The sequence below is a fragment of the Squalius cephalus genome, assembly GCF_949319135.1.
Source record: "Squalius cephalus genome assembly, chromosome: 2".
NCBI lineage: Eukaryota > Metazoa > Chordata > Actinopteri > Cypriniformes > Leuciscidae > Squalius > Squalius cephalus.
Window position 1 is genome coordinate 26,655,185 of NC_137123.1, and position 13,431 is coordinate 26,668,615.

The window sequence follows — 13,431 nt, forward strand, 5'->3', positions numbered from 1 at the left end:
TTATTTCTGGTTTAAAGAAGTCATGTGACCTCTGTGTTTGTCAGACAGATTCAGTTCTGGGCTTAAATGAAAGCCTAAAAGGTCCCCTTTCCAACGATATAAAGCACCATATTATAGAATATTGACAATATCCCTAGCATGAGCCTAAACCAGATATACACCAGATTTCAAAAACGGAATTTATCTTAGGGGGTTAGTAACTTCATGAGCTGAAAAAAGTGATTTCGCTACCACCCCTGCACTGCTATCGTGATTTTTCTAGTACTAGGGGTGTATACCTTGCCAAAAATCACTATGAGACTTTGTCCCCCCAGATGATACCGATGGACCAACTTTGGGGCCCTGGCTCATGGACTATATAAAACATCTGCTCAAACTGAACTCTTCATAGCTTCAAAAGGTAACAAAATTTTATTCTTCTGTAATTGTTACTCTAATATCAGGAGAGTTTTATATTATCACGACAGGTAGAGATCCATCCGTGTTATATATAAATCCGGGTCGCTAAAGACCCAAATATGTAATAGTGATTGGTGAAAAATTCATGCATTTAAGGGTTAAAGGTTTATCAGACCAGCATATTGGTTTCTGCTCTCTTGTTAAGCACCACTACATCGTTTTTAAAGAACTTAAAGTTAAAAATGTTTACTTATGTGGCACCAGTCTATAAACATTTTAATTCCCGGTAAAGTATTTATTTAGGAGTATCAGACTCAGACAGGATGTAATTGAACTCAGTCTAACACTTCAAACTTAATAAGTACAGGTTACAGCTGAGCACTCCCTTTTTTTATATAAAATATTTCTGAATAATGACTTCATACTATATAATCGTACTATATCATATTAAAAAAGAAAGTGAAGACAATTATTTTTTTAAATAAAAGAGAGACAACTCTTTGTTCTCTGTAATAATTTTCAATGATTATTGCACATTAAAAAATAAAAAAAAGAATTAGAAAAAGATAATTTATATTTCAAACAATTTTATCCTACACCTAAGCATTTTCACATGATTTAGACATTGATTAATGTAAATGTACTTAAGAGGCATGATATTCTTATCTCATTATATAACTGAAGTTTCTCCTATTCACATAAAAAAAGCAATTAAGTTGCAGAGCAAAACAGACATCGAGAAAGACACAAAGTAGCCTCTATTGGGTGTGGTAATGACCGTGGTGATTGTCGAAGGCTTATTAGCAACTGTGGTTGCAGTTACAGAGGGACTCTTTATAGAAGTGAAACATGTGCCCACATTTCCCACCATGTCCACAACTATCAGCTCTACTTCCTGAGAACAACAGGAAGCATTATAGGATGCCACAGTCACATTTGTGCCATCCTCACTTATCACAATGCTTAAGCTGAGAGAGCCGTTCCCACGGTTGAAAGACACACCCGATATGCCTGTGCCATTCCCGTCCGTTAAGTTGGCGGAGAGTTCCCATGATGCCGTGCTGCATTCCACAGAACAGTTAGCTTTGATGCTCACTACCTGACAGACAGGGCTAGAAATATCAGTCACCTGCCAAAATAAAATAAAAATAATTGAGGTTAATCAGAGTCGATGAAGGGATCAAATGCTAATACTGTTTGCACCAAAAACAATGAGTACAGTACAATGAAAATGCAACATAAGTCAAACTGATGGTATTATTAATAATGTCTACTCTAGCCGCTTTCATAACAGCTACCTTAGTCATGACACTGAACCGCAGTGCCACGTAATTCGAGTCACTGGACTCTGGATCTTCTGCCTCAATAGTGAGTGTGACATCCGTCCCTGACTTTGTGTTGGAGGGTGCGGTCAGTGTTACAGTTCCCTGAGCGCTGCCCTCTGTCCCCACGTTCAGAGAGCTGGGGAAAGACACGCTAAAGCCGCGGTCAGTCCGGGCTCGGATAGTGTAGCTCCCTGTAGCATTATTGACCAATGTAAAGTTGAGATCGAAAGGAATTCCAGGCTCTATAGAGCTATCTGGTTGGGCCTGAGAAGTGAAATGGTTAATATGGTTAGAAATATTGTCAATGTATTTTGCATATATTTAATTGAATAGTCTGTGCTGCTCATACTAAACTTATATAAAAATCATGTGTCAATGTTTTTTTGCTGAACCATCCCCTTAAGCTCACCGTGATGGTAACTCTAGAGCCTTTTTGCTGTGTGGGTGACTGTCTCTGGAATTGACTAGGCAAAGATCGAGTTGAGTCATTCAACAGTCCTTTAAGCTGGACCACAAATGCTCCCTCTGGGATTTTCTCTACGTTCACCAGGAAGTCTGTCGCTCCCACTGCTTTGATGGTTCCATTAACAACACCAGATCCTGAAGCTTCAACTAGAAGCACGTCAGTCACTGTGACTGAATCTCCTCCGGTCACAGAGACAAACAAAGTAGCATTCCGACCTGATCAACAATTAAAGAAACATTTTTTCATTCACATTGACAACACTAAAAAATAAAAATAAAGATAGTTCTTCATGTTTATACTCTCCTGTTCAAAAGTTTGGCATCAGAAAGATTTTTTTTTTTTTTAAATGATACTTTTATTCAGCAAGGACAGAATAAAAACACACAATGAACTCTCTATTCAAAAAATCCTGAAAAAAAAATTATAATGAAATCCAAAAAGCAGCACAACTGTTTTTAACATCGATAATCAGAAATGTTTCTTAATAAAGATTCCTGAAGGATCATGTTCCACTGATGCTAAAAATTCAGCTTTACCATGACAGGAATAAATTACATTTTAAATTATTTTAAAATAAAAAAACAGTTATTATAAATTGTAATAACATATATTTATAATAATACAATATTACTGTTTATAGTATAGCCTACTGTATTTTTTTAATCAAATAAAAGCAGCCTTGGTGGGCATAAGAGACTTCTTTCAAAAACATTTATAAAATATTACCGACTCAAAACTTTTGACCGGTAGTGTCAAAAGAAATAATCAACTGTCTAAAAATAATCAAGAGGAAATATTAGGGGGAAAAAAGATGATATCATACCGATGAATGGACGATTGGCTTTCGGTGTGATGTCACCTCCCTCTGACTGCTCCACAAAGTTAAAGAGAAAGTTCACAGAGCTTTGACCTGTAGTCACAATTAAAATATAGTGAAAGTAGCACAACTATTGCAAGATGCAACATTATTGCAATCTTCCAAATGAAAACATTTGGCTGATTTTCTTTTCAAAACCATTGTTTGTTAAACTAAAATCAAGATTAAACATAAATGTAATTATAATAATACATTTGATAAAAAAAATTATATCAATGGTTTACATATCTGGCAGATTAAAACCACTTACCAGTGACTTTAAGGCTGTAGAAAGTTGAAGAGTTAATGCTGATCTTCCATTCTATCCCTGTCTGGTTGTCAGACTTTAGTGTAACTCTCCTTAAATTCCCAACAGTCAGGATGCTACCCAGAGGACCATCTGCCACTGAATCTGACTGAGACACACCTGAAAGGCAGGAGAAGCATAGCTTATTTTTAACAATGATTCTGGCATCTGGATTTTTGTATTGGAGAAAATAAAACCCTCATATCATCAACACACAATGTCCGAGGTGCGTTGGCTCACCTGTAGGGCTGTAGAGGGTAAAGACGGGAGAGTCTCCGGTGACATACACAGTCACATTGGACAGAGATGGATCCAACACAAAAGAAAAATTTTCTGCAATGGCTGGACTTCTCACGACCTGAAGAACAGTCACCTTCAAGAAACACAGAGACGTTTTCGATGTTGCAGTGTTTCACAGCAAAATTCCAACCACCAAATTGAAACAAATAAAAATTACACTTTTTCCAGAACGAGTCTGATACCGATACTTTCAGTTTTGGTACTTGCCGATATCTGTATTTTAACCACATTTTTAATTTGTAAATATATTGGGTAGAGAAACCAAAAGAATATGAATCATTAGTTGGCTTAATTTGTTTAGCAAATCATGCTTAAGCATGTTTAAATGTATTGTATGAGCTACAGCTACTTTCACTGTTCATTCTATTGCTCTATCCTATTTTATCATTAAATTGCACAGCTCATATTTAGAGCTGCTCCAGCAGGCTCAGCGCTAAGGATTGGGTCAGTGGTTCAAATGTTTAGATACCAGTGAAATATCCAACCCGATCTCACGGCAATTTGTACAAATTTTACGAGGTGGCTTATTCTCGTAATAAAACCTACCCATCACTGGGGGGTTTAGACAAATCGTACGAATTTGTACGAGTGAGGTCATAAGAATTTGTACGAATTAGCCATCTTTTACTCACTCGTATGAATTTGTACGAACTGGTCGTGACAATTCTCTATCCCAATACTGGTCTCGGTATCAGTGCATCCCTAATATATAAATATATATATATAAACATACATTAGTCATTGTCAGAACATACCAGGGCTGAGGTAGATGCATCCGTAATGACTGCAGTGGCCTGAGACAGTGTGGCCCTTGGGACCTCTATGGTCTGTCCACCTGAAATTTGAGCCAGGTCTCTGTACAGCTGTATGTCTGACTGAGGAATTGATCTTGAACTAAACTTTTGAGATTGTGAGACATCCCGTCTTCTACGGAATGAGAAGGGGTCAGTCAACATGAAAGTGACCTGGAGGGCAGAGAGAAATTGCAGAGAGTGTCAGTTACAAATTAGCAGCAATGACGTATTAGTGTTCTGCAGGCACTCACTCTTGACTTGGTGCGTTCTATCACGGCCTGAACGGTGCTTCTTAATTCGCTGTCCTTTGCTGAAGCATCGGTGAAAACAAAAATGTCTGAAGATGGAGGAGCACCTGCTAGTGCCAACTAAAAAAAAAAAAATCAAGATGAGAAGACTTCGAGATATTATTCATTTCTCATTCTGGCTTTATCTCAGACAAAGCTCAAACCAGCTGTGATATTCACAATAATTGTATCAGTAATATAATCTTATATACTGTATCAATGTGAATATGAGTGTTTTTCTTAGTTTAAATCAAGGTTTACAAAACTCTCCAAAAGACCCACATGCACTGACACACACACGCACACGCACACACACACACACACACACACACACACACACACACTCACACACCAGCAGTCCTGACAAGCACATCTCTGGAAAGTCTCCTCCACCAGATGCTGTGAGGGAATTGATTTTCGCTTTGAAAATATCTGCATCTGCAGTCCTTGTCAGAGGTCCAAAATCTGTATGACACAAACACATCACAAAACACTAGAAAAACAATAATGTTTTACATCATTTAAAATGAATAATTTAATAATAATCTAACAGAAATATTTTGAATATCTTTACATAACTTACTTTCACTAACTATTGTTCAGCTATCATTCAGATCACACGTCACATCACACTTGTATTGATGATGGCAGACTTATGTACTTTTAATATATTCCATAAAAAGCAACTCACTCACAGATCATTTCATGTTCTACTCATTGCAAGTTAGATTTGAACATGAACAAAAGTGATTATGTCCGAATAGGTGAATAGTTTACTAATTATTCCATCAATTTTCACTTGATGCAGATGCCTCAATGAATGTTTGATGCATTCAGGCTCATTTGCACACACACACAATGGGCAGGCATTCATGTTGACCATGTGATCAGCCAATCACAGCATTACCACGCTACAGTGAGTGTCATCACTGTGTCACAGTGGGACAGTGAGTGCATATAAGCTATCATAAAAATTTGTAGTCTATAGAATATTAAATCTAATATTTATTTCTTCTTCTTCTTTTTTTTTTACTGTTGATTGTTGATTATTTTGTCATTCAAATTCAATGTTTTGAGGCACTGCCTCTTTTGCTTTTTTGCCCTTTGTTGGGGGGAAAACTGGATAATATAGAGAGAAGATGACTACCTGGATCATTAAATGGGACTAGAATGTATTCTGAAGGTTCCTCTGATGTTCCTCTCCTGCTGTCTATGATACTGAAGGACACTGTCTTGGCTTCTTCAATGTCATCAGACATACTGCCTGTGGTGTCAATCACAAAAGCCAGAACTGAGGTCTGACTCAGGCCCATCAATCTGAGAGAAAGAAAGAAATGAATAAGACTAGTAGTATAAATTTGTGACTCTAGGGTCGCTATAACTAGATTAGGAAAATATAACGATTTGGAAAAAATCGTATTTACGAATAGAACGGCACCACAATGTTGTAATTGCGAGTGGGAAACTCCAAACTTTCTTTAAGTCCTTTATTTTCCGAGTTGGAGCGTGTCTGTGAGAAAACATGTCAGATGCAACGGACACAGCATCTGTCTTGGTGGAAAATTTGTTGAAATTAATTAAATTCATTTTTGATAAGTTTTAATTATTTTAAGTCCATGTCAACTTTCATATTTATAAAAACGGTCTTTAAAGTGGAAACGTTTTTACGCCACATCAGGTTCTAAGCAAAGGCACACACTTTTATTGTGGCAGAGAGTCGGGGTAGCCTAATGCAGGTATTTGGAAATCTAATCAATTCTTGCCACTTGCCATTCTCAACTAAAGCTCTTTTCCTGCCAGCGCTTTATTCTAGCTTCATGCATTCTTTTTTATCAACACTTGAATGTGGGTAAGTTTCATAAAAAAGTAACATTTGAGCAAAAATCTGAGCAAATCACGTTTTTGTCAAAGACTACATCCAGATCGGATTCAGAATGATGATCAAAAAATGGATGGAGTAGATCGAGTCCACCAACATCCCTATTGCTTGCACAGTCCTATAGCTTGTCCTGGGTCGACATTTCATTCAGTAACATTACGCAGTTTTAATATTTATGCTGTTTAATGTTGATGGCCGCGTTATTATGCATAATATTATGAGATCACTTGTGTCTGCATCTTCTTCGCATGTGATTTGACCATATTCAGTACTCTTTCAGGAGATGCATAATTGCGCCCCCTACCGTATAACAGTGAAAACATGGAAAAACAGAAAATTCCATCAATGGCGGGAAAGCATTTTCTAACAAATGACAAAATATTCCGTCAATGACGGGGAAGTATTTTCTGACAAATTACGTGGGAAAAGTGTTTACAAGGCAGAGATCTGAAATCATTCTGCTGCGCACAAATTCAAGATCATTTGCGATTTAGAGATTTCACTGCGTACGCATGTTTATTTATTTATTTGTGCGTACGTTTGTTCTCTGAATCACACATTTGAGAAATTGTACGATCAAATGTCAAATGGTTTCTACACAACATTTTATAAATGAGGCCCCTGCTGTGCATTCTTCATTTATCCTTTTATAAAAGTAGCTAGAGTTACAAAAATCTAGCCTAATTTTATGTAGAAATGGTACATCGCCATGTTACTTCGACCAAAGTGACGCACCTGACCTCGTAATTGCGATTTCCAACTCGTAAATTTGAACTTTCCAGAAGGACTTGAATGTTTAATCATTTTTTAAAAAAAGAGTGGTGTAAAAGGAAGGTATGTGTACCGAAGAAAGGCTTGGTTGCCTGTGGCCAGTCGGATGTCTTCCAGCAGTTCCATAGTACCATTGATGGCCATTTCAGCAGCGCGCTGATGAAGGAAGCCGTGACTAGAGCTGATGTCATCCTTGTTGATGCCTCCGGTGGGGTCTCTATAACTGGTCCTGTCAAGAAAGCCGCCATGGCTACACTTGCCTGAGAGAAAATTATGTCAGCATATAAATTTGTGGTCCCAATTTCAAACATCCTGTGGACTGTGATGACAGGCATATACAGAGGAGTTATAATTGAAAGGCAGATCAACACTACACATGGGATGCTAAGCTTCCTTACCCTCAGGTTTTGTAGAGGAGACAGTGCTGAAATATCCTGAGGTTAGTTTCTTTTGCAGCAATATTTCTGGGAGAATGTTATCACTACAGTCTTGCCCAGCGCAGCTTTTGCATGTTGGTGTGCTGCGGTCTGTACATACAGATAAAAGATAAGAATGTGAAACTAGTTTCTAAACACTCTGGAAATTGTAGAATGAGGGTATTTGTATTTTGTCATACCTGCTAGATTGTTGAGAGGAAGCTCACGTCTGATCAGGGGGCTAAAAGGAGCAGTGTTTCCCAGTTCCACCCAGTTACTGTGGCTATAGAAATCCTGCACACAAACATTGCAAATCAAATATTACTTAATAATACTGTCCAAAATTCTAAAAATCTTTCTACACTTTGTTGTTGTCAGAAATAGAGGAACATGCGCATACAGTTCCCTTTCGTGGTCACTACGAGTTACGTCGTGACGACGAATGGGGTTTTGCTTATTGGGGCGAATGGGGTTTTGAGTATTACAAAACGTGCCAATGGCAAGGAAATGACATGGGTCTGTGGAATTTGCATAGCGTAACTCTGCCCCACCTCGTGGGTATATAAGGAAGTACACTGGCAACATGCAGTTGTGTTTTTGCTTCAGAGCCAAGAGATCCTCTTCAGTCCTGCAAGCCTGTTCTCTGAGTGTCATCGAGTATTCTTCGAGACGAGCAGCTCTCCAGTCTGTGTTGGTGTAAAGGCGTTTTCCAGCGAGTTTCACATTCCTGCCTTCTGATCTGTGTTGTGGTCTGCAACAGCGTGTGTGTTCTCCCTGGGAGCTTCAGCACAGGCTTCTGGGCTTCCTCTCACAAAAAGAGCTTGCACGTGGCACGTCTTCTTAAAGATGTCTCGCCCGTGCACTTCTGGGTGTGGTCGTTCCATTTCATCATCTGATGGGCACGAGCGCTGTCTTACGTGTTTGGGCTTAGAGCACGCTAAGGCAGCATTCACGGATGAGTCATGTTCTCACTGCGGGAACATGACCATCGCTGAGTTGCGGTCAAGACTCCCTGACCTCACCAGAGGTAGAGTCCCCTCTGCCACACCCCAATCTATCCCCTCCACGAGAGCCGATACTTTGGCTGGTGGCCAGGGTGACCTGAGGGTTACGGTGTGGAACACTGCCCCAACGATGCTTCCTCGGGCCACACCCCCCTCTTCCACTCAGCAACCCATGTGCTTCCCGAGTGTGTCTCATTGGGGGCACCAGATGATAAGACGATGTCGATCGCCGCATCGCAAGGTTGGCTGGAGTCTTCCGGGGATGAAGACTCGGCCGTGCTGCCGCCTTCGGGTGTGCCAGCACCGCCCGAGTCCAACCCAGAATTGACAGCCATGCTCTCCCGGGCCGCCGCGAGCATCGGCCTAGAATGGAACCCTCCACCCTGTCCTGAGCGCTCGCGGCTGGATGATTGGTTCTTGGGGGCTGCACGCGCTGACCTCCGTCAGCGCACCCCCCCCCCAGTTCCTTTTCAGGCCGCCGCCTCACTGCATGCTAAGGCCATCCTCCTGGTCTACCAGGCCAGGATGCACAGGGACATGCACGAGGGCAGAGCTGACCAAGGGCTCTTTGATGAGCTGCATGCCACCACCAGCCTCGCTCTCGGGGCGACGAAGGTGACCGCACGCTCCCTTGGTCAGGTGATGTCCACAGCCGTGGTCCAGGAGAGACACCTGTGGCTCAACCTGGCTGATATGAGAGAGTCCGAGCAAACCCGCTTCCTTGACTCTCCTCTGTCCCAAGCGGGCCTTTTCGGCGGCGCGGTCGAGGACTTTGCCCAAAAGTTCTCGGCCGCCCAGGAACAGACTGAGGCTATTAAGCACATACTGTCCCGGCGGCCAGCTGCTGCCTCCACCCAGCCCCGGCACAGTTACCTCAGTCTGTTCACAGCCGAGGGCGCCCTTCTGCGACTCCCGCCCCTCCCACTCGGCCCCAGCAGCAGCCTTTACCCGAGGCCGAACCGTGGAGTTGGTCGCAGAAAGGCGCCCCAGTGCGCTCCATCCCTGCAACTCGCTAAATGCCAGGCAAAGCGGCGTTCCTGACGCGGACAGTTCAGAGATGGGCTTCAGTTCTGTTGAGGAGGTGGTAGCAGGGCCACAGAATCTTTTATTCTCCAGCGGCGACCTAATGTGGTTAGGCCCCCAGAGCGTGCGGATGGCAGTGTGAGCAACTTACGAGCCTCTCCACTCTCATCCCCCTCTGTCGTCAGAACCCTGTCAGAGCAGGCCCCAGTGGAACGCACGTCCTACCCTGGTCTCCTCTGTCAGGATGCGGCTTATGACCGTGCCCTCACACCGGGATGCTCCGCCTCCCACGTCCGGTTCGGTCATTCCGCCTCGCTGCCCCACCGAGGGTACGTCTGTTGTTTGCATGACCCCGCTGGTCCAGTTCTTTGGAGCCTGGCTAGAGCTTCCCAACCTGTCCCGCTGGGTCACATCAGGCTCGGCTATGCGATTCAGTTCGCACAATCTCCTCCCCGGATGATGAAGTCCGGGTTCTACAGCCCCTACTTCATTGTACCGAAGAAATCCAGTGGGTTGCGGCCAATCCTAGACCTGCACATCTTGAACTGATCCCTTCACAGGCTTCCGTTCAAGATGCTCACGGCCAAACGCATTTTCGAATGTGTGTGGCCGCAGGATTGGTTTACAGCAATCGACCTGAAGGACGTCTACTTTCATGTCTCCATTCTTCCTTGACACAGACAGTTTCTACGGTTTGCTTTCGAGGGGCGGCATATCAGTACGCAAATTCTCCCATTCGGGTTAGCCCTGTCTCCTCGTGTCTTCACGAAAGTCGTCGAGGCAGCCCTTGTGCCGCTACGGCGACATGGGGTTCGCATCCTGAACACCGGTGGGCCCAAAGCCATTACATATTTAAAACAGTAATATCCTATACTAAACCTAAACTAATCTTGACAAACGATATATCATTTGAAAGCTTACAATATCCAGTTTTCATATTTGGTGAATGATTTTCAAAATAAATTGCAGAGGAGCTGTAATTTATCAATTTGCAACAAGAATATTTTCATATTCCTTAGGCGTGTTCAGACTTTTATTTTGAAATAGCAATGAACATGAAAAATCATGAAAGAATGGTAGAAACCTCAGTTTGTTTTCATGCCAAGAGTTCAAAAGATAGCATCCATTCAATTATTTTAGAAAAAAAGATCTGAAAATGTTTTAAATATAAAGAAAAAAAATAATAGATTCACCATTTGTGATGTGGCAGCGAGCTATAGCGCACATACGTGTTCTTTTTATGTGTTTCTTAGAGGTTGAATTCATTTCTAAATCTGCCAAACTTCCCATACTACTTCTGAATAGAATGTCTACTTCATAAATTGTATGAAAATTGTGGAAATAATGTTTCAGATCACTCAAACCACATATGGAAATGGAGGCGCCGTTATATGGGCAGTAATGGAGTCTGGTTGTCACCTGGTGAAAATGTTTGGTACTGCGCCCAAATTTTTTTTTACTGAAAGCTAATTTTTTTAGATATTAACCTAAAATATGAAACACAACTTGTTCAGACTTTTTTTTTTTTTTTTTTTTTTTTGCAGTTTTAGAGTCGCCCAGGTTTTAAAAATATATATATATATTATATAAAATATGAATAATTATTTTTTTTACATTGTACATTTTCATAAACTCAAACTTCTATAACTTTTTAGCGCAATTTTCCACCAGACAAAATTGCGATTGTTAACTCATGATTTCTGTTCTGTGCGTCTGTGTGCACCAATCTTGCACTTCTATCTACTCCTCAACCAGACCACCTAGAGACTTCGGGTTTTCGGCATTATGTTAAGGAAGGTCTAATCTCGGGAACGCACAAAAAAAATCCAGGAAAAGATTTACTATCTCTTAGTGTTGTGATCCCATGACGTGAGAAAATTGCGCTAAAACACTCACTGAGTTTTTATTACTTGTTTTCTGTTTCACTTTCTTAATTTATTTCACTTCTACAAAAATCTGCCAAATGTCTTGTTGCAAGACAAAACAAGACCAATCTATACTCGTCTATACTCCAAAGCATTCTTTAATTACCACCATTTAAGTTCGAAATGTGCATTTTCATGTCTATTAAAAAAAAGGGGGGTGACATTTAAAGGGTCAAAGAGGTAAATACATAAAATAAAAGAAGAGAGAATCGGCACCTCGATGTAAATGATGCTAGCAATGACATGGGTTTGACTCCCTGCTGCATGAACTGATAACATAATGCATGTAAGTCACTTTGGATATATATTTTTGGATGTAACGCAAATATATATACTGGTATAAAGCCAGCATAAAAATAAAAAAAGATTACAGACCACATAATCTCCATTTATAACGTACCTGTAGAGTATGACATACAGCCCCCAGTGTGATTCGACCAGAGATATAGCTCCCCTGCTGCACACTGGCCTTTACTGCAGCCAGGCCACTAGTGATGAGGTCCCGGCCCTCACCGAAAGCCTCATTATCTATGTGACGCGCCGCACTCAGAGCAAATGCTGCATCTATGGCTGCATTGCTTAGATAAATCTCTTTTATCGCTGAATAAAAACCCAGAGAAGAGATGGCAGAAGATGAATCAGGAGATGTTGCGCAGGCTCGTTGGACAGCAGATACAGTCAGTCTGTTGTTTATCTGGAGGTGAGGTGTGGAAAGTGGAGAATATTATTATTATTATTATTAAAAACATAACTCAAATTACCTTCAGTTGTCTATTCAGGTTTCAAATCAGCATAACTTGAGACTTAGCAACTTAAAAAAACAAAACAAAAAAAAAACAGCAGTTTCAAAATTCACATTTGAGGTATAATTATGTTGTAAAACAAAATATAAAAAGTCTCTTCAAGAAATGTTAATCAGAGACCATTTTTTTTTCTTTTTTAGTTTGCGTGACTAGAAAATGCTAATATCTTCCTGGTTCTAGGAACAATTCAGTTGGTTCACTCTCATGTTCTTTTCTTACATCTAGTGTAAAGTCTCGTCCCAAGGCAGTGGCTATGTCACGGCACACTTCTGCTGTCTTGCGGAGGATGGCCATCTGAGTGATTTCTCGATGCGTGATGGAGCCATCATGAAAAAGAGGTTTGAATGCTGCTGCCTGGGGGGGTTGAAACAGGGTCCCCCAGAGAAGAAATACAGCCACCACAACCAGTGAAACCATGACTGTCCACAATAACAGGTGCTGTGGGAAAATTCAGTCTTCTGTCAAATCTTGATGAAACATTTCACTAAACACTATTACAAATAAAGTTAAATTAGATATATTTAACTGGAAATTTCCTCATAAAATATTACACATTACTCAATCAGAGAAAAATTGTAAATAAAGTTCAAATAGAGAATTACCTTTTAGCAGATTTTGTCTGTATACTGTACCAATAGATTTTGTGTATACCAGATTTTGTGTGTATACTGTAACCTACGCACAGCCTCTGTCAGTGTATTTATACACCTTTAAAAGATGAATGTTAGCGTCACACATATTCTGTGATGCAAAAAGGGATTGCATAAATGAGAAAGCCTTACCGTAAGTGTATTTGTGTTACTAAGACAATCAGTAAGAAAGAATGCTTCCTTGTTCCTTGTGCCTTTTTCAAATCCAATCTTACCTTGCCTCTGT

At 40.7% G+C, this 13,431-nt stretch overlaps 1 protein-coding gene across 2 annotated transcripts; it reads right to left on the minus strand.

The window, feature by feature from the left end:
• Positions 1-389: 389 nt before the first annotated feature.
• On the minus strand, positions 390-13,248 carry LOC307154660 (von Willebrand factor A domain-containing protein 7-like). 2 transcript variants are annotated; one of them, XM_079864705.1, is made up of 16 exons: positions 13,158-13,248; positions 12,775-12,993; positions 12,153-12,446; positions 8,001-8,094; positions 7,783-7,911; positions 7,458-7,644; positions 5,882-6,051; positions 5,087-5,199; positions 4,699-4,815; positions 4,409-4,618; positions 3,594-3,726; positions 3,318-3,473; positions 3,014-3,100; positions 2,134-2,405; positions 1,698-1,988; positions 390-1,528 (listed from the first exon to the last, which is right to left on the minus strand). In XM_079864705.1, the coding sequence occupies exons 2-16, from the start codon at positions 12,970-12,972 to the stop codon at positions 1,094-1,096; spliced, it is 2,886 nt and encodes a 961-aa protein (XP_079720831.1). In that variant the 5' UTR covers positions 12,973-12,993; positions 13,158-13,248; the 3' UTR covers positions 390-1,093. The 2 variants fall into 2 exon arrangements, with proteins under 2 accessions (XP_079720831.1, XP_079720832.1); XM_079864706.1 differs by lacking the exon at positions 13,158-13,248 and having other exon boundaries at positions 12,775-12,995.
• Positions 13,249-13,431: the final 183 nt, after the last annotated feature.

Bases quoted from the DNA above. Each gene is read 5' to 3' on its own strand.
- LOC307154660 (XM_079864705.1), bottom strand. From the start codon at position 12,972: ATGGTTTCACTGGTTGTGGTGGCTGTATTTCTTCTCTGGGGGACCCTG. The intron at 6,052-7,457 runs GTACACATACCT...TCTTTCTCTCAG, and splicing joins GGCAACCAAGCCTTTCTTCG to ATTGATGGGCCTGAGTCAGA. The intron at 3,727-4,408 runs GTATGTTCTGAC...TGTTTCTTGAAG, and splicing joins ATGCATCTACCTCAGCCCTG to GTGACTGTTCTTCAGGTCGT.